Source organism: Pseudopipra pipra, chromosome 3 (genome assembly GCF_036250125.1).
Source record: "Pseudopipra pipra isolate bDixPip1 chromosome 3, bDixPip1.hap1, whole genome shotgun sequence".
NCBI classification, from domain to species: Eukaryota; Metazoa; Chordata; class Aves; order Passeriformes; family Pipridae; genus Pseudopipra; species Pseudopipra pipra.
This window is the reverse complement of record NC_087551.1, coordinates 35,243,955-35,264,968: the sequence shown is the minus strand read 5'-3', so window position 1 is coordinate 35,264,968 and position 21,014 is coordinate 35,243,955. Positions and strand designations below refer to the sequence as shown.

Here is a 21,014-nt window from a genome sequence, read left to right as displayed (position 1 = left end):
ACATGTAATGGGGTTGTGTCTCATGATGAATATAAATGTAGTTTGAGTAGAAAATAGTATAGTTGTATAGAGAGAGAACTGGTGGGCCTGAAAGTCTCTCTGGGCTTGTATATAGGAATTCAGAAAACTGTGGGTGGGCAATGGTCATGCACAGTTTGTCATTAGTTATGAAGCTTGGTGTTTTTTGGTTTTGGTTTTTTTTTTTTAATATTTGATTTGATTTCTTTGTAATGCTTCAAGTATTGAGTGTTAGTATATTAATATGTTACATGTGTTTTCATTTTTTAATCTTTAATGTCTTTCTTCAGGAGATTCCACTTTCAGAAATTCTCCAGGTGACTCAGCCTCGAGATTTTTCAAACGTGGTGCAGGGCAGCAACCCGTACTGTTTTGAGATCATCACTGACACGATGGTGTACTTTGTTGGCGAAAACAATGGCAGCAGTCATCACAGTCCAGTTCTTGCTGCCTCCGGAGTTGGACTTGATGTAGCTCAGGGCTGGGAGAAAGCCATTCGTCAGGCTTTGATGCCAGTCACTCCTCAAGCTAGCATTTGCACTGCTGCAGGACAAGGAAAAGATCACAGTAAGCAGGCAGACAAGGCCTATTATTCATCTGCTGAAGCAGTTAAAGTAGTGGTTCCTTTCAGGAAAGTGCTTATTTAGAGTGAAGTTTTGTCTGTTGATTCTTTGCTGAATTGGGTCCATAATTTTCCGAGTCTCTAAAGAGTGACACTCAGGTTTTTGGAGGGTGGGCAAATCCTTTAATCTGTTGTGGCAGGAAGTAGTAAAGAATCCGATTTACAATGTGAATGCATATTGCAGAGTTTTATTGTAGGAGCATTAAGAACACATAGTTGCTGAATTTAAAAAGGGAGCATAGATTGGATATTTCTAATATACATAAGTAACAAAATAGATTCAGATTATATACATATACTTTGAAAGAACTAAATTTGGATGCTTTTTGATGTTATTGCCTACATATATATTTTTTTTTTAATTGTGTGAGACCGCAGTAGCTAAGGAGAAGAGAAGGAGTTAGTGTTGCAATGTAAATACCATCAGTGATGGAAAGAACTTGTTCTGAGTTGGGTACTATATAGTTGGGTACTATATAGTTGGGTACTATATAGTTGGGTACTATATAGTTGGGTACTATATAGTTGGGTACTATATAGTTGGGTACTATATAGTTGGGTACTATATAGTTGGGTACTATATAGTTGGGTACTATATAGTTGTGTAATATCAAAAGAGCCCTATTCTTCTTTTTATGCAGCTGCCCTCCCTTTCCTTCTGTGGCATAGAATCATATTAATTATCAAGGCTCCACTAAACTATGTATTGAGTTCTTTCTCTTCGAACATCTCCTTCTTCCTTGCAATGACATTGATTCACATTCTGTACTGAGATTTATGCTTTCGTTTTTAGTTTCCTTTCATCTTTCAGCTATTCTTTAATCTTCTTTCACTGATATTTTCTTTTGCTTGAGATTCTGAGGTTAGTTTCTCTGCCTCTGATGTCTGCTACTCTGCATCAGCCAACAGTTAAGAAATGCTAGTCTGAGATAAAGGCACTTTCTGAAAATGCAACCATGGTCTAAAATAGTAAACTATGAAATGCCAGTACTGGTATCAGTATTTAATTACAGTGAAGAAACACACCTGTAAGATGATATCTCATACCTGGCCTTATATGTACCTAAAATGCCACTTTTACTATGGAATTCTTAGTTCCAAATGTATATATACATACCAAAACTGTCTTTGTTTCCTAGAATCTAATGCTTACCGTTGTTGAGACTTGCAAAGACAGTTGCTTTTTCCAAAACAAGTATTTTTTCACGTATAAATAATAACATTTCAGTGACATTCGTAGGGAATAGAACTGCAGGGATAGATACCAAGAAGTAGTATTTTAGCATGTTCAGGACTGTAGAATTATAAGAAACTACTATGACTTGGGGAGTGGCATTTACATATTCTTAGACAAGTCAAGTTGTTTTTTAAGCTCTCAGAAGCCCACAAAATGTCCATTCATCCCTCTTCTTACTACACATTGTGAACCATTAAATGTATCCCAAAAGCCTTTTGGAAAATTAGACTTTAGTTAAAAAAAGTCCCAAGAGTCTCAAATACGTTCTTTTAAATGAAAATACCAAAAGGAGGAGGGAGACATTGCTAGTGCTCGAAATACTTGGAGCAAGGAATTTGTAGTGTCAAAATGTCCACGAGACACTAACCAGTCACTTTATACCACATTCTGGCCAGGAAGTAGCTAGAAATGAGGATGCTCTTCCAGTTTGACCCATGGGAAGGAACCTTTTCTAACTTTGTACCTGATGTTTGGAGTGGGATGTTTCTTTGTGGGGTGTTTTGGAGCTCAAATGAGTGAGTTAGTAAGTTGTTTACCTGGTATAGGTTGTATATTGAATTGTGGCATTATTGATTTCTCCAGAAGTGACTACTTTTCAGCCCTTACTCTTGCCTATTTCAGACACCAGAAAAATGGATTTATTTGGAAGGAGTGACTCAATCTTTACCTACCAGATATTTTGTGTTCTGTAGCCATCTGTGGAGAAGGGTTCAGTATGTTCTCTTTAAACAGTTTCAAAAACTGTATCTTCACTTTCTAGTTACCTTGCTGCAGTTTGTGTTGACATTAGGGACTTTTTTGTTCAACTTCTTTCTTGATTTTCCTTGTGTTCTGTTTTATTGGTTATTTCAATACAGGTTTGACTATAGTCAATAATCAATAGGCATATGCAAGGCTGTAATTACAGTTCATTTTTCAGATGCAGGGTCACATAATTCAGAGAGTCTTTGAGAATTAGTATTTGTTGCTGTCCTATCTCTGTAAATTCCTTCTTTGAGATAAAGCACAGGTGGCAAAAATCAGATATTTTCTTTGTTCCTAAAATCGTGTTTTTAAAGCTCAAGACTCTTTTTAGAGTGATAAAGACTCTTCTCAAAGTACTCATAAATCTATAGTGTATTTTCTATCCACCTTGATGATGAGTTCGTTCATTCTTTTTTGTTCTTTTTTTTAAGAGGTTAACATAACAGAATCACAGAATTGTTAGGGTTTGAAGGGAGCTCTGCTGATCATCTAGTCCAACCTCCCTGGGTCACCTGGAACAGGTTACACAGGAACGTGTTCTGGTGGGCCTGGAATGTCTCCAGAGAGGGAGATCCCAGCAACAAATGATAGATGTCCATTAGTGTGAGATGCTTTGCTTTGGTCTTGGAAGTCAAAGGAGAGAGAAGCATGTTTTCTGCCCTCTTTGGTATATCTCTTCTTGTCCATGCATCCTAATGTAATGAAATCTTCATGTCAATGTCTGCTGCAGACTGAAGAATTCTTTATCTGGTGCTTTTACTTGCAAATTACATTTCCTGAATGTGCTTATATATTCCAAGGATTGATATGCTTCTGTAGTTTATCCATTAAACAAGATTTTTATTTTTTTTTCAACATTATGGGCTTTATTGCCTTTTTAATTATCAGTTCTTTTGTTATTTGATTTCCCTGATTTATTTCCTTTTCTTACGTGTTAATTCTGTATATATTGGTGCCACAGAAAATAGGCAACCTATATCTGACTATAAGGGATCTATCTGGTCTTCTTGCCTGTATTTTTCTATATTACTACCAGAAATCCTTGTTCATTTAATGAACTCTGATACAATTGCTGCATTACTGTTGCTTTTGGTTCTCCAGCTGTCTGTTGTGTACACACTTGTACTGTTCTACTATTTTTGTAATCAATACAAAATAAAATAGGACAAAAGTAGACAGACAATCCCAGCAAAACTCCCATGGTTATTTTTCTAATCCATCTGTAAAATATGAGTGTCAGGGTATGATGTTTCTGCAGAATAACAGTAAAAATCATTTCACCATGACTGGGTTAGAAGTCAGTAGAGGTTGTTGATTTTTCATTTCCCCTTTCTTTTTGCTAGAAAAAAAAGTCTGTCCTTCCTGTTTACTTACTCAGTTTTATCTTCTTTATTGCAGAAGAGTTGTCTCTAAGCATCTCTGTTTCAAATTGCCAGGTCCAGGAGAACGTGGTGAGTCATGTGCATTGTATTATAGTCATATTTATTTATCTGGGGATTACAAAGTAATTGGTAGTAACGGTATCTGGCTCAGAAAACAACACCAGGGCACTGTAGCTGAAGAAATCCACGTTACATGCAGGAAGCACTATTTACCTGCCACAGCTGTTAGTCTGTATGAAAATATCCCTGCTTATAGTGCAGCTAAGTGGATCCTCTTCAGGAAAAGTTTGTTGTGTTTTCTCACTCCCTTCAGTGTAACGATGGTATCCTTTACAGAGTTTGATTAATGCCAAATATAAATACAGCTTAGCCAGTACTCACTAAAACAATCCTGAACATTTTGATTACTTCTAATATTTGTGATTTCTTTTTTTCATACTTTAGGATATCAGCTCTGTGTACCAAATATTTGCTGATGAAGTGCTGGGTTCTGGTCAGTTTGGTATTGTATATGGAGGTAAATGGCATTATGTTCCATTATGCTTTTATGAAGGTAGAATGTCTGATAAAATTAGCCTTTTCATATTTACTTAGCTGTATCTGGAATGTCTACGTGAAGTTTATCTTGTTAAAAGTTTTGTTCGGATTACTTTGTCTTGTGTCTCTGCAGTTTTATGTACAGTATTTCTTACAATTAAATTTTTGCATTTACAGTTTTGCATTGGCATCATAATCAGTTTTACAGTATGCATTGCATATTTGTATTCAGTTAAATACAAAGCAATCCTATTCTGAATTTGGCCTTGGTTAATGATTTTTTTTTTTTTAATTTGCAAATTCTAGCACTGTTGTCTGTGTTATACGGTATTAGAAGTCATGTATTTGAAGAGGCTGTGAGTTATACCTGTTTGGAATGACCTGTATGTATTTTATCGCCTAGTTTTTAAAAACTTCTATTGCCACATGTAACTTTTTTATAATATGTAATAACAAAGAAGAAATACTAGAAATACATCATATGAACTGTTTCTATCTCTTTTTTTTTTTTTTTTTTTTTTTTAAATCTCGTGTTATATCTCAAGTGTTGAGAAAACCACAGACCATAAATCTGGAAAGAAAGAAAAAGTCATGAGTAATGATTTAAAAGTGGTAACTTTTCTGCTTCTGTCATGTTTCCTTTCTAGTCAGGAAGTATTGTGGCTGTGATTTTTCTGTGTGCCACTTGCATAGTTAGATACTTTATTACTCCTAAACTGCTTGATGGAGATACAGGTTGGTCTTGTTTTACATCACTCTCAAGAGAGGTCAGTTTTTTTCCCCACTGTATTTCTTAGAGCATAGTGTGAAGCAAAGTATGCTCCTTCTATTATGAACAGAAATGCACAAATGCAGACACTATTTTAATGGTTGGATTTTATTTCTAAATATATTCTTCTAAATTGCCTGGTAGATAAATCTCATGTTGGTATTTTGCATGATTCAATGCTTATAAATGCTTGTAAGCATAATAAATACTTATGAAAAGCTTTCATTATATTAAATTTTTTTCCTTATGAGGCATTAAAATATATAAGATATGCATAATTCTTAAGATAAAATCACAGACTGAAACAGTATGAAAAGAGAATATAAAAGACTATTTTGCTGGCTCTTGCACACTGCTTAGTTGTTGCTGCTGTCTGGGGAGACTAGATCTGGTAACTTCTAATATTGGCTTATCCCCACTTGTGTAGGCTTACTGATATAATGGTAGCAAAATCCTTTTATTTAAACAAATAAAGGTAAAATTAAGTTGCTTTCATTGTCATTTTTCTTGTTGTTGTGAGGGGTTTTTGTGTCCTCTATTCTGCACAAACATTTCCAAAATTGGAAATCAAGAAGCTATGTTTCACTGAGAACAGTTTCCCTCTACTTTTCCTACTTTTGTTAATTTGAAGTGTGTGAAAAATGGAAACAGAAAAAACTATTCTTGACCATTTCTTATTGATGTAAAACTTGAACTGAAACCTGGTTGGCTGTGTTTTGCTTAAGAAAAGGAATTTTCAAGCTGCTTTTCTGTTAGTCTTTCTTCATGTTTCATTTTTAGCTGTGATCTAGCTTCTGTAGTTCAGCGTTTTCTTAGATTGGTTGGTTTGCTTTATGTTCTTTATCAGCCTAGCATTTGTCTTCTTTGTTTTGCATCTGTAATTGATGGTATTTCTGCTACGTTTCAATGTCCTTCATCCAGTGGACATAAGCCCTTTATTCATGATGATGTTTAAGGCAGGTGCATTAGTTGCTTGGCACAGCAGCCTTTCCTGTGCCTGCCTAAGCCTTGGCCACCAGTACTGACTGCAGAGCAGCAGGGAAGTCCAGCTGGGTGGTTGGTGAGGCATTAGCTGTGCTCCCCATAGCAGTGCTGGTAGAACCCTCTGTGCCACTTGCACTGTAGCTGTGTGTCATCCCTTGTCCTCAAATAGCTTCCAAACCTTTTGCTGAGTGGGTAATGACTACTTTTTCTTTGGTGCAAACTTACTGTCCTGTATTAGTTTAGTATTAAATGTCTTAGATTACCAAGGTCTTCCAGTGTGTGATCCCATTAACCTCTCTGATGTGACTGTGATAGAAGTCAGTTTAGAAGTTGTGAAGAAGCTGGGGAGGCATTTACGGTTACTCAGCCCTGGAAACAGCTTTCCTGTGTATTGCAGAATGCTTCTCATGTAGCTGATGCAGGCAGCAAGGAATAGTATATGGTGCTATGAGCATGGGTTTTTCTTACCACAGTCTTTTAGAGCCTTTTGATCACAGTAAACTGCCCCTGTGTGTTAAATGTCTTGTTACTCCTTAGGGCACATAATTACTGTCTCGTTCCCATGGAGTATTAGGTATGTAATTTCCTGTGCATGTGGAGCCCATGAAAGTATGAAACCACTGGAGAAGGCTTGTAGATCTGTCTTCACTTTGGCCTTGAATTGTTTTTTTGTTGTTTTTTTACAGAAGAGAGGCAATATTCTGTGGAGTATCTGTTACTTGCTTGTATGCAAGTTCCTTGCACAAGCAAAAACTTCACCTAATACATCTAATGTCAATGTGTGTACCTGAGAGCAAAGTAGTAACTAGTTTAAATTTAATTTTCAGGATTCCTGTTGAGGCTGACCACTTCTTTTACTCATATGCCAATTTTCAATTTTAAATATAAATATAGTAATATCATACACTTGACAGAATATACTTATTTCCCCAAAAAGGAATTTCTGCTTTAATGTTTTATAACTATGAATTGCTTCTATCTCTTGATGGCTGACATTGACTTTCTGTTTAGGAAAACATAGGAAGACTGGAAGAGATGTGGCTATCAAAGTAATTGACAAGATGAGGTTTCCAACTAAACAGGAAAGTCAGCTTCGTAATGAAGTAGCCATTCTCCAGGTATAAAAGTGTTTTTGGGTAATACTGGAGTTTTGTCTCAAACCATTAATGACATTTTTTATTGTGTGTAAGCACTGTGAATTGTTTTTTAAATCTGTGTATGTAATTTCTGAGTACTTTTTAAAAGGGAGTCTTAAAAGAGCAGGATTTCCTGATTACTTGGTAGAGTTGATAACTTAGGGGTGGAACCTACCCCCTGTATGAGATCCATCAAAGACATGTATTTTGGCTCCATGTTGTCTCCCCTTGGTAGCAGGCAACTGTGCTATTTTCTGCTGCCTTCCACTACTGGTTCCTCAATCTTTGAGTGTTATTCGTACACTCAGTAGCTTGAGTACAGATCACGCATCAACTATTAAATTAATCATTATGGATAACTTGTGTTAAACAAATTAGTCTTTGAAGTTATAATTGGCATATTTCATAACTTGATGTTTGTTTCAGGCTAGTTTCTTGCATCAGACATCATGGGTTTTTTTCACCTCTATCTCTGCACTTAACTGTGTCTTTTATTTGTGGTGCAGCATTTCTTTGTAATTCAGGATATTTCATACTGTTTGATTTTAGTGATATGCCTATGCTACTTTATTTTAGAATTTGCACCACCCTGGGATTGTGAACCTGGAATGTATGTTTGAAACCCCAGAACGGGTCTTTGTTGTGATGGAAAAGCTGCATGGAGATATGCTAGAGATGATTCTTTCCAGTGAGAAAAGTCGACTTCCAGAACGAATAACTAAGTTCATGGTCACTCAGGTTGGCATTCGGTTTCTCTGCTTTGGGAGGAAAGACTACATTTGGCTTTTGTAATTATGAGAGGATGGAATTTGGAGACGGTTATTTAAGAGACAGCACAGAGGGCTGCACATCTAATGAAAGTGGAATAAACATGAAAAGAACTTCAGATGTTAATGATGTTAATTTTTCTGGTCCTTCTTTCCTAAGACATAAGATTATGGGCATCTAAAGATGAATGTCAAGACAGTAAGTGGAGGAGGAGAAAAAAAGGGGTGGTGGAATAAAACCCATTGGTTCCAAGTCTAGATAGGCTGGAAAAAACAGTACTTGCACAGTATATATGAGTTTGTTCTTGAGGACTATGTTGATAGAATTTGCTGTATTGGTTAGTGTGTGTGTTGTTTGACACTTCTAATCTGTTTTAATATGTTCATAAAATGTTCTTTCCTTTTTGTAGATACTTGTTGCTTTGAGGAATTTACACTTCAAAAATATTGTGCACTGTGATTTAAAACCAGAAAATGTACTACTAGCATCAGCAGAACCATTCCCTCAAGTGAGTGAAGATTAAAAAGTATTGCTTTCATAATTTTTCATTGTTCTTTTCTAAAAGAAATATAGACATTGCAGCTTAAAAAGCAACCACTTGTGGGATTGTTCAACTGAGATGGCCTAGAATTACTTGAACTGCATGTATTATAGTTGTCTCTTTTTTTTTTCCCCTTCCCCCCCCCAAATGTCTTTAGTGCATTGCTTTTTCTTATACCCTAAGGAGGGCTTATTAACTTGGGGTTGGACTTGATCTGGATCCTTTTATCTGTACGAGTGCCTGCTGTGTTCAAGTTAAGGAACTGTTGCAGAACCATGAACATTACAGCGTTGCTGCACACACCAGGCTGTTGATGCTTTTTGCCTGGATATTCTGTCCAGAGTTGGTTTGGTGTGAATTTGAGAATTGTTTGATTTCGATGTAGCTGAAGCCTCCAGCTTCAAGAACATGATTAAGAGGAATGTGATATGGCTGGGATTCATGTGTGTTTTTAACTTTGGTTCTGTGCCTTGTGAGGGTGCAGATTTACCTTTGAAATGAGGTGAATTTGGAATCAAGTTTTTTGTCCTTATTTGCACGCTCGTGGCCATGTACTATGCAAACTGCCTCAGAGCTGAGGTTCATGCCTTGATCTGAAGCATGGCTGATTCACAGTCTGCAAAAGGGTATCAAGTACCCCTCTGGTCTCAGGCAGTAGCATGCTTTGGAGATTAAGCAGAGACTTCTCAGAGTAAAATATGTTTCTTTTGCAGGTGAAGCTGTGTGATTTTGGCTTTGCACGCATCATTGGTGAAAAGTCTTTCAGGCGCTCTGTGGTGGGGACTCCTGCTTATCTTGCCCCTGAAGTGCTCAGGAGTAAAGGTTACAACCGCTCCCTAGACATGTGGTCAGTAGGGGTCATTGTCTATGTGAGCCTCAGTGGTACATTCCCATTTAATGAAGATGAGGATATAAATGATCAGATTCAAAATGCAGCATTTATGTACCCACCAAATCCTTGGAAGGAAATTTCTAGTGAAGGTAAAGAAATTAATTTTCTCTGTTAGAATGTTTTTATGGGAAGATAACACATTCAAATGCTTAAACCTCAAGGTTCAATCAGAAAGGAGTGTGTGAATTATTGGTAGTTTGAGTTTAGTAGACTATGCCAAAGTAGATAAATATGACCTGGCATACATTTCTGAAAGATAAATTGTTAAATATAATGCTTTAGATAATTTTCAGGGCAGGAGAGTTAATAGATTTAGCAAGAAAAATGAATTGCATGCATGAGGAGGGGGATGAATAACCTGAAACTTCCCAAAATTTCCAGTGAAAGGTTCAGTCGTGTGTAAGTATTTGCTGAATGCTGATCTCAAACCATACTTAATCTAAACTGCAAGCACTGAAACAGTTCAAAGTTGAATCTGGAATTTAGGTTTTGTGCATTAGCAGATATGGATTTAAATGTCAGGTCTGAACAATCTAGAAGTTTACAATGTTGTCCTCAAGCTCTCCGGTGCCAGGTTTGGTATCAGTACTGTATACACGACTGACACAGGTAGATATGGGAAGACATGTACAAAAGTATACAATAGTGGAGGTACCTACGTAATTGTGGAACACAGGATTATGCTTAAGCTTTTTAGGCACTTCTGAAAATTATTAAAATCAATAGGGAAAAATATTAATGAATAACACAGTAAAGCTTTTAGTGTTTCCATCAAAAATAGAGAGAAGCTTATCCCATACCTTTTTTGTAGTCTTGTTTAACATAAGCAAAGCTAAATATGAAATTCAAGAGCTTGGTTAAATTTAGAAGAGTTCAGAAGTATACACATGCACATAAAATTCATTTCCACTGCACTATGTGAATGATGAGAGAAGTGATTAGTATTTAAACAATGCAATTTCTGTTTTGTTCTTCTTTGTCAGCCATTGATTTAATAAACAATTTGCTTCAAGTGAAGATGAGAAAACGTTTCAGTGTTGACAAATCCCTTAGTCACCCATGGTTACAGGTAAACCCATCTGCCTTTTTCACTATGTTTATAATGGGTGAATAATGATTTTTTTGGCTGAAATCCTTCAGAGGCTGCTTCCATCACATTCTGCTAACTAGCATTCATGGAGGCTTAAGTATTTCTGGTTTTAGCTTTATGTGCTCCAGGATTCTGGAGCATTCATTGTTTTGTCTCTCCCACCCTTTACTTTCTGTCTGACACCAACATGGTTTTACTCTTTTGGCTCCTCCCCTGAATGTGGGCAGTGATGAGTGCAGGGAGCCCTGTGAAATCAGCATGGAGACAGACATTGTTTGTTTGGTGCTGAAGTGGACACACGGGCTGGTGTGTGCTGTAACTTGTAGTTGGTTTAGAACAGATTTGTTAGGAATGGAATTTATCTGCTGCTTTGAGCTGGGTTCCTTTCACAGTGGTTTCACAATACTGCATGCACATACCCATGAGGTTAAGAGGAAAATTCAAATTATTTTGAGAACAAACAATATTGAAATGAGTATAATTTCATATATGTGTATGTATACAGTTAATAATAAAGGTAAATAGCCATCTTGTTACAAAAAGTTTTCATTATTTACAACCTAAACTAACCTATTTAATTTTGAACTACTCTTTTATGGACAATGCTGAGGTATTTTGTGGGGTGTTTGTTTGTTTTTTTTTTTTTTCTTAATTGTTTAGACAGATCTTGCTTGTATCTTGTGGCTTTTTATGCTAAAGTAGAGACAAACTGCAGAATTTATCTGGGGGAATATTGTGCTGCTGTTTCATAAAAATGCTTCCATTAATAAATCTCTTTTGTTCCTTAGGATTATCAGACTTGGCTTGACCTCAGAGAATTTGAAACCCGCATTGGAGAGCGTTACATTACCCACGAGAGTGACGATGCACGCTGGAAAGAACACGCTTACGAGCACAACCTTGAGTACCCCCAGCATTTCATTATGGCTCCTAATCCAGATGACATGGAAGAAGACCCTTGATTTATTCATTATGCTAAATTGCAGCAAAGAGGGATGCTCCAGCCAGAAACTGAAGATAAGTTTTGGAACAGCTATTGGTCTTTCCAAATGCTGTACGCATAGTTGGGTGTGTAAAGCCCCAGAGGATCCCGCATCGACATGGGAATAGACTGTCGTCTGACAAGCTTTTCTCCATCTCCGCCTTTAACTATGAGTAGTTACTGGACAGTGGGATAAGCCCTGTTGGGTAACATTTCACTCAGCTGGGTGGCTACAAAGCCACCTCTGAGGTGTAATGTGTACAGGTTGAATGGTTTCTGTGTTTTTCAAGGATTCTTGTTTTTTTTCATAGCCTACGCAATAGGAGTTTTGTAATAGTTTTCTAATCCCTATTTACTAGGCCATAGAGGACTGTTTTCTGTTACTTAGATACATTTCCCATTTCCTAAACTGTGGATGTTGAAAAGAGACTCTAAAAAGAAATTGGTGCAGAATATCTTGGCTAAAGCAATACATGGTGGTTTAGTCAAATACAGCTTTGTAGATGAAGGAATAATTTGCTGCTGTTAAGACAGTTAAATATGTGTGTCTTTGCCCTAATTGAACTTTTTCTAGATACAAAAACCCCCAAACCCATAACTTCTTACATTCCTCTTGAAATGCTGGGTGACAATCTAAGGAGATGACAATCAAAGCTATGCTAGTCCTTCATTTTGTCTGTTAAAGCAATAAGCCACAATGGTGTGCTACTGTGCAAGGCTGGCATGTGTAGTTGATACACACCAAAGGCATTTTGCCTTAAAACTACACAAGTTATGCACAGAGAGCACACAAGACTTGATGTAGCATATCCTTTCACTCTGGAAGACCAGCTTCTAGCAGAAGGATGTGGAAAAATAGGGAAAAATACATGCAGCTTTCTTCCGTTGTTTTGAGTAATTAGATTTTTAAATTTTTCTAATATTTTTCTAATTTTTTTAAGGTTCCTTGGAGTTACATCAAGAGTAGTTTGTAGCCTGCTAGCTTGTATCTTAACTCTGCTCAAAACCTAGGAGTAACAGTGGATGCATCACCTGTTGCTTCTGCCAGGGCAGCTGGATTGTAGGAGAAAGGACTTGCCTTCCCACCTTAAGCTGCAGCCCCTCCCATACTTTTTACGGTGTCCAGTGCTGTTTGAGATGAATGAAGAGTCTGAAACCAACTTCTAACTCATTTTTTTATGCAGATGCCTCAGTTGAAGAACTCCCAACCACCTGTTGGACTTGTAGCACAATACAGCAGTGTTCTTTGGAAATGAGAGAACAGTTCGAGTTCATGGTATTTCAAAGAAGTCTGGGGCCATGAATGCTAAATGCAAATAGAAGAGGAGGTTTTTTGTCCTATTTTAAAAAACAGAAAGGGTGAAATCTTTATCTTTGTGGGGGATAACAGCATTGTGCTGCTGGAAGGTGCAGCATGGCTGTACATACCACTGATATGCCAAGCTGTTTAACTGGAGCTTGGTTGGAAATACTTATAAAATACTGATAACAGGCTTGAACTGCAAAGTCAGTGAGAGGATTTGGGGTATCTCCTCTCTCCTACAAAGATTTTCTTTTTTGTTTCTGTGTAGATAAGTATTTTTTTCTATTGTTGTTATTCAGGTAAGGAAACAGGTGAGCAGACTTTATAAGTTGTTAGATAAACTTAAAATGTTACGTGGTTATTTCAGGGTTGGCAGCTGCTTGTGACAGCAGTGACCTGGCAGTAAAGTCATTGGCAATTGCAGAAGTATATGCCCACAGGTAGGTTTGGGTCTTTGACCTACCTTTTCCTTTCCTATTGCCCTTAATCTTTAACTGCCACTGCATTTTGGAGGCTGAGCTCTGGCTTCTTAACCCTGTTGGGGAGGGTTTCAGGACTGATTCTTCAAAGAGGCACAATTTTTCATCTTTGGAACCTGTGACATTGGTAGTCTGGCATTTGCCCAGGCTTGGCAAGGGAAGCAGTGCTGTTTTTCAACTTCCACTGCTCAAATGACCAAATTTCAGTGAAGCCATTGCTATCTTCCATCCTAACTGTAATAATGTAGATACAGTTTGGTTTTAAACTTCAGATTTAATACTTGAGCTGTCACTTCAGTTTACCTGTGGTTTTTTTGTTGTTTGTTTGTGTTGTTTTAAGGGAGGAAATAAAGCCAGCTCAGTCACTTGAAAAAGCACAACAGGAACAGAGGAAGGAGGGGACAACAATGAAGTAGAAGGCCTGGCTGATGTCTCTCCCCATGAAGTCTGCTTTGCTTCAAAATATTATAGGAGCTATTTATTCTTCAAGTTGTATTAAAATAAAAATAATGCTGTTGGCCTTTGGAGGAGATTGCCTGATCATATATGCAGACTTATGGGGCCAGACAATAGAAGCCACAAGCAGCTAATAGCCAAGAAACCAAAAAAAATCAGACATACATAAGGAGTAAACTTTCTTCAGAGTAGTAAAAATAGCTGAGTTTTTTATTCCCTTTTTTTCTACCTTAACTGCAAACTTTGACAGCAGTAGGTTACAGTGTTTAATACCCTTATCCCTAGATGAATTAAGTTGCATTCATTCAAGCAATAGTGCTATGGTGATGCTAGGAAAAAAGCTCATGTAAAATTTATAGCCTTGAAAGGACACTGTCAAGTACTTTTATATTTTTATACATCCCATTGTTTGTAAATATCCTCTGATAAGCTTGAAAATAAAATTTATTTCCCTATCAGTCTTGTTCTTTTTATTTACATGAATTATCTCACCTATCAGATGTTCTTAGAAGTAGATACTTGCTTGTTTGTGGATTTGACATTAGATATGCCCTGCTCTGGGAATTCTGTTAGCAGTAACTTCTTTTGCATGCATCCTGTCACCATTCTCTTTATAAAAATATTTTCAAGGCACCTTGATTTTATTCAAGTACAAAAGCTGAGTACATTTAAAGACTCCTTAGCACACCTCTTTGTTACTGACAAGTTTTGATTCACTAGTCAATACTTCACTCAGCTCTATCCTAAGACCCCTGAAACATTGTTCATTTTCCGCTGTGTGTGTGCTGCTTTCTGTATGAGCAGTATTTTATTACCACTTATACTGCTTTGAGTAGGTCAGTCAGGAGGTTTACTGTGCTCCACTAGATTTCCTCTGAAATAGCACTCCCTACCAAAATATGGCTGGGCCCTGATGCATAGATCAGTTTGAGAAAATTGCCTGAAGAAGGTGATACTTATCTGCTTTCAGTTCAAAGATACTTAGTTCTTACCTTACTGCATATATGTTAATTACAATATTGCAAAACATTTAGTATGTAAAACCATAAAATGCATTCCTTTTACTGGGATTTGTTTTTCATATTTAACAGGATGTTATTGAAAACTACTGCTATCAGACATTTTGCTATAGTATTTGAAATTACTTCAGTAAGAGTTCATTAAATCCAGCAACAGGTGGTAAGGGAGACTTCGATTCTGGCTTATCTTTCTTGTCAGGATGTACAAGTCTGTGGTGAGGCAGCAGGGCAAAGAAGTTAAAGCAGTCCCCCATGTTCTCAGGATTCATCAGCATATCGTAGCTGTGAAGTAACTGCTCACGAGTCGCTGTGTCACGTGAATTCTGCAAGAGCACCTGAAAAAGAGAATGTAGGTTACAGCTCTTCCTGCTTTCCTATAAATTCCCACATACCTGCAATCCCTTTTGCATCCTTTTCACTTACACTAATTAACAGTGCTGTAATGGTTGGTGGAACTGGTGAGATCACTGGTGGTGCTACATACATCCATGTATGAGCTAAGCTTTGCATTAAATGCTCCTAAATATAATATGATCAGTTTACTTCCAAGGATCCTGAGTAACTTATGTCTAGGAGAAGCAACTTTTTGATCTCCCATCTATGCGTTATTTTGAACAACTTCATTTTAAAATCAGATGTTTATAAAAGCTCTCTTGCTGCTTAAAAGTATTGTCTGTGGATCAGGAGAGTTTATGTACCTGTAAGCACTATCGTACCTGCAACCGGAGGTCAATGCCCATGTTTTTTAAAAACTCCCGCTGTTTTATGGGGCCTAATGTAGTTGTTCTTTCCTGTGTCATCTTTCGAAGATAGCTGAAATCAACATCTGCTGTCAGGTCTGCTGTGCCTGGAGCGCTCAGCACATCGTGAAGTTTGTGATTCCGGAAACCCTGAAAAATGAAATTGGAAGATTATACTCAGCTGTAGTCCAGCTGTCGTAGTTGGGGCCAGCAAAAACTAAGTTGTGCATTTGAGAGGTGAGAATAGCAAATTATAGATGGAAAATTTGAGATATATCTAGCGAGGGCTCAGATTATCCTCTTCCATCTGACAGAAACCCTTGTGGGTACAGATTAAATAAGAATTACTCAATTTTATGACTGCAGCATAATGCAGTTTTTGCTATTACATTCACTTAAGAACTTTCTTTTACAAGAACCTAATGATCAAAGGGACAAATAAAAGATAACAGAGTATTTTGGCTTCTTATTTGAGGGTAAATGACTTACCCGGAAGGTGTCAGTTTTGGTTCCATCATGGCCATAATCCGCAACCAGTGCAGCCCCACCATCCTTCTCTATACGACAGGCAAGCCTCTGGATGATGACACCAGCCTCGGGACACACTTCCACGTGATCTCTCATTTCTTCCGGCTAGTGCAGAGTTCAGAGACCAAAACACCTGTGTTAGCAGACAAGTACAGGGCAAGAGTTCTTCACACTTGATGTCTTGGGACTGAGGTACAGGGCGGGTATTCTAGGCTACCTACAGCTTGAGCTAGTTTTTGCTATCAGTCATTTTCATTGAGTGCTGGATTTCAGTCACCTCTTCTGTAGTAACCTGTAGTCCAAGAAAAATTTTTCTACCAATTAAGAATACCTGCATCAGGTGAAACCTCCTTACTGTGGTACTGAAAGAATGAAAATAGCTCTTCGGCTATGCACCCGCTTCAAAGAGACCTTCCTGAGTGAAATTTTGTAGTTGGTTTTGATCTCCAGTACTTCACTTTATAACTCTGAGTAGCCAGTGAACTTCAGGAAAAAAAACCACTCATGGACCCTTTCCATTAAAGGTCAGTGTAGCACGGAAGCGCCCAGCTGCATGCAGCAGTACCATGCAGCAGGCTGAGAGCCTGGCTGGGGCAGGGCCACTGCCGAGATGGGGATGTGACACATGCAGTGCAGAACTCTCCCTTGTCACTTGCTGCCTCGGTTTGCTCTCTGAAGCATTTTGCGTGTTCAAGCTCTGATTTTGCAGAGTTGGGTAGATGTGTTATTTCTGTGCTATATTTTCACAGCATACAAAATAAAACGCTTGTGGAAATTTTGCAGAATGGAAATAAGCTCTATTTACTCGTTCGTAGACTGAGAGCCCTCCTCTTGCTATCAAGGTAATTGAAAAGCAGTAAATGTACTTGAAAGAGTCAGTAAAAGTGTAAGTATGAGCTCTGGTAGGCATAAACTCACTTGGATGAAGTTTTCTGTCGCAGGGGTGCTGGATGGTGACAGGACAAACCGCAGCTTGTCAGGAACTTCTGGATCTATATCAACCAACACTTCCCGCCAGCCTTTCTCAGTTCTCTGTTTAACAAGCCCAAAGGACTCATTTTACATTCTAATGGGTACCACAGCATCTTGTTTATTTGATTGAACTAATATGTCAAGCATTTTCAGAAATGTTTTAAGAACACAATATGCTATTAAAACCAATTACTCATTCTATTTAATTCCAGTAACTGCTTTAGAAAAAGCTTGTGGTAAGAGTCTCATCTGCAGAGCCAACAAATACAGGTTTAATGACACTTAAAAGGAATGAATGATGCTCTGAAGAAAAATGTTGCCTCTTCTATTGACAGTGCAACGTTTAACTTATCAAAATAAAATAATTCATTCTACCAGAAATTTTTCATAAACTAATTTCTTCTGAATCATAACCAGCCTCTATTAGCTACTCTCATTGCCATTTAAATGAAAGTCCTTCAGCCTTTTGTTAGTAGTGCTAGAGAAAATCGTGTGGAAATTAATAACTTCGCTAATGTAACATCAGAAATAAAAAACCCAACACTTTCAGCATTATTTCAGCAGAAAGAAATCCTTAGCTTTCTACAAGTTTTTCCAATTCATCAGCATTCCATTTTATCAGCAGAGACAGTACATATGTCTAATTTGGCACCCTAATTCTGTTCTTCCTCAAAGGGAAAAAGCGTTTGAGCAGATGGTCACAATTACAATAATAATCTTACTATACCTGAAATTTATGTATTGGCAAGGCATCAAAGAACTCATGTGCTAGGTAAAAGCTGTAACCTGGGGGAAGGTAAAAAAAGAATGCATTAAATTATTTATGCTTCTGTAGCAGCTTCCAGTTGAAAATTAGTTTTTTAAATGATTTTTAATGAATTAAGCTAATTAATGTGGTTGTGAAATAATTACTTCCAGCTTGGATACATCAAAGACAGTATTTCTACAGCTAGTTCTAGTTTCCAGTCCATGAATTTTAGATCACTATATCATGAAAGGAAATTCAGGCAAAGCCAGTGAATAGTTTTCTATGAAAAGAAAACGTCAGAAAATGAAATTGGATAGCTATCCCCAAATGAAGGTAGGCGGACTATGTTGCAGTTATGAAAATGAGTCCATATCCTGCCTCAGGCTTGTATAAGTAAGAGCAAATATGTATTTTTAACTACTTTTCTGTCCAGTGTGAAGGATAGAAGAGATGCCCTCCGTTATCAAAAGCTGCATATGAAGGAAGGACACCATCCCTTTAATGAGGTGTTCAAGCTCCTTACCTGACGGCACATCTTGAATGTCTCTGTACCAAAAAATGGGAATTCCAGTCTTGCTAATGCCTTTCATGTAAGGAGACCCGTCCTTGGGACTTGGTTGCATCTTCCCTCCTGTCAGCATCCGTGCTTGGATCTCACCGAGTTTGGGACTCACTTCTACCAGGTGAACAGAGACATCACATTTACTAAGTACAGAGGAGAGCTGGCTGAAGACCTATAAAGGCAGATCAGTTCTATTAGCCACAGTCTTGTGCAGTGTACATTAAAGGCTTAAGTACTAACCTTTCATCTCATTACTGACAGTCAAGATAAAAAATTTATTTGGCTTTCTGTTTAATAAAACAGCCTCAGTGAAACAGACTGCATTCAGAAGGAAGTGAAGTGGGAATTTCTTTATATATTTTAATAAAAGCTGCTATGCTTCTAGTAAAGTTGGCAAAAGACATATTACAGGCTGTAAGGACAACATGAAATGCTAATTGGAACAGTAATAGCAGCTCCTCTAAGATCTGCAGAGAGTTTAACATTAGGAGAAAAATGGTTCAGTTTTCACTGACACCATAAACAAGTGTTCAATATCCCACTGTTCTTATTATTCACTAACATATGTAAATAAAATAAAAGTTCTTCTGAGGTGCTAAATCCCATTAGTGATCTGTTTATGAATCAGCAGTATTTTAATTGACAGCTATGCAAGCACAACTGAACACAAAGGGTTAATTCAAAAGGAATAAGCCCCTAAAATCCTCAAAAGAACTAATACAATTTCACTCCTATGTTACTGTTCTCCCTCCCTTCTTTCCTATTCCTTGCACTGAGGCTTCCATTCCAGTTACACACAGCTCCTAAATGCTTTCCAGTTTGGATAATGCTTTCCTACTCAGAGGTAATTTGTAATGGAATATTCCTGCCCTCCCCTTCTATCAAGTGGTGTTTGGAAGATCACACACATGTCCATGCAGTGGGTGCACAATGGCCTGTGTTCCGCTTCTGAATGAGAGACCTGCTGTCTCAGGAACACACATCTATTTCAATTTGAGTCTGAGCTGCAAACCTGACTGAAGTGATTTGGTTACTAGGGAAGGTTAAACCCTGACAGCAAAACATCATTCCTTCAGATTTCACAGTAGCCAGGGAATAAAGCCAGAAACAAAAATATGAACAGTTTTCACCTACCCGTAATATATCCTCAGTAAGGGTGCCCCTCCCTGGGCCCAGTTCCACCAGCTGGAAGGTGTTAGGTTTGCCCATGGCCATCCATTCACTAATATACCATATTCCTATTAACTGTCAGTGAGAAACAACACAAAGGGTTTACAGTAGTAACTTCAGAACTTGTGGAAAGTGATACCTGCCTTTTGTTTGATAATAACTAAGATAATACGGCCACATTCTCTCTCCACATTTCAAAGTTAAGAATAATAATGATACATAACTTCATGCTCTTCTCTTTAAATAACTAAATTGATGATTGATTGCTGTCAGCCCAACAGAAGCAACTCTCCATCAGTAAATGCGGGGACTCTGTTCTGGCTGAACTTTTACTTAAGGCTCAAATGCAGGTCACTGCCCAGGTGCCTCTGAACAACTGTTCTTCACAACAGTGCATTTACCAAAGTGTTAACAAGAACAGCAGTCAGTGCATCTTCACTACTGAAAACGAAACACAAACCAGAGTCAGCCAGACCGAACTCTGGAAATTATTTTTGAGGAGAATTTTTACAGTGGGAAACCACCATAACTCTCTTTATTTATAAACAAGTTCCATATGAAAGTAAGCGTTAATAATCACAGACCGTGTTTCAGACTATACACATGAAAGGACTTTAAGTAAAACACCCCTTCCTCCCTCAGAACCAATTTTGATTTTGGGAAATAACTTGAATCTTATTATTGCTACCCAAGTATTTTGACATTGGTAAGGTACCAGAACACTGGCCTGGAAATCACAGAATGTGTAAAGTTGGAAGTGACCACATCTAGTCCAACCTCCCTGCTCAAGCAGGGTCCTCCTACAGCACATGGCACAGGATTGTGTCCATACAGTTCTTTGCCTCTTGTCCTATTGCTTGGCACAACTGAGAAGAGCCTGGCTCCATCCTCTTGATACCCTCCCCTCAGATAGTTATAGACATTGATAAGTCCCCTCTGTTGTCTCTTTTTAAGGAAGAGGCTGAACAGGCCCAGGTCTCTCAGCCTTTCCTCGTAAAAGAGATGCTCCAGTTCCTTACTTATCTTTGTTGCCCTCCACTGGACTGACACCAGGAGCTCCATGCCTCTCCTGTACTGAGGAGCCCAGATCTGGACACAGCACTCCAGATGCAGCCTCATCAGAACAGAGAAGGGGGCAGGATCACCTCCCTTGACCTGCTGGTAATGCTCTTCCTGATGCATCCTAGGATAGCATTGACCCTGTAGGCCACCGGGGCACACTGCTGGCCCAGGGACAGCTTGTTGTCCACCAGGACCCCAGCCAGTCCCGCGGGGACAAGGTAAACAAACAAACAAGCAAAATCACTCAGGACACACGGAACTGCGTTACCTCTC

General features: G+C 38.1%; 2 protein-coding genes across 5 annotated transcripts in view; one reads left to right on the top strand and one right to left on the bottom strand.

The window, feature by feature from the left end:
- Positions 1–14,398, top strand: part of PRKD3 (protein kinase D3) — a 45,263-nt gene extending 30,865 nt beyond the window's left edge. For 3 of the 4 annotated variants that reach the window (XM_064648605.1, XM_064648604.1, XM_064648603.1), the window contains 9 exons: positions 309–585; positions 4,020–4,072; positions 4,448–4,520; positions 7,305–7,411; positions 8,006–8,167; positions 8,607–8,705; positions 9,452–9,719; positions 10,614–10,699; positions 11,509–14,398. In XM_064648605.1, the coding sequence (XP_064504675.1) occupies positions 309–585; positions 4,020–4,072; positions 4,448–4,520; positions 7,305–7,411; positions 8,006–8,167; positions 8,607–8,705; positions 9,452–9,719; positions 10,614–10,699; positions 11,509–11,682 (1,299 nt within the window). In that variant the 3' untranslated portion in view covers positions 11,683–14,398. The remainder of the gene's footprint in view (positions 1–308; positions 586–4,019; positions 4,073–4,447; positions 4,521–7,304; positions 7,412–8,005; positions 8,168–8,606; positions 8,706–9,451; positions 9,720–10,613; positions 10,700–11,508) is intronic. The other variant, XR_010429069.1, reaches the window with a different exon arrangement.
- On the bottom strand, positions 14,114–19,753 carry NDUFAF7 (NADH:ubiquinone oxidoreductase complex assembly factor 7). Its single transcript, XM_064648617.1, has 7 exons — positions 19,644–19,753; positions 18,471–18,623; positions 17,927–17,985; positions 17,146–17,259; positions 16,189–16,332; positions 15,676–15,849; positions 14,114–15,294 (listed from the first exon to the last, which is right to left on the bottom strand). Exons 2-7 carry the CDS (start codon positions 18,586–18,588, stop codon positions 15,082–15,084), a joined length of 822 nt encoding a protein of 273 aa, XP_064504687.1. The 5' UTR covers positions 18,589–18,623; positions 19,644–19,753; the 3' UTR covers positions 14,114–15,081.
- Between the last annotated feature and the right edge of the window lie 1,261 nt (positions 19,754–21,014).

Coding starts and splice junctions, on each gene's coding strand:
- NDUFAF7 (XM_064648617.1), bottom strand. CDS start 18,588: ATGCTGACAGGAGGGAAGATGCAACCAAGTCCCAAGGACGGGTCTCCT. Junction 16,333..17,145: donor CGACAGAAAACTTCATCCAA/GTGAGTTTATGC, acceptor ACTCTGCACTAG/CCGGAAGAAATGAGAGATCA. Junction 15,295..15,675: donor GCATTGACCTCCGGTTGCAG/GTACGATAGTGC, acceptor TCTCTTTTTCAG/GTGCTCTTGCAGAATTCACG.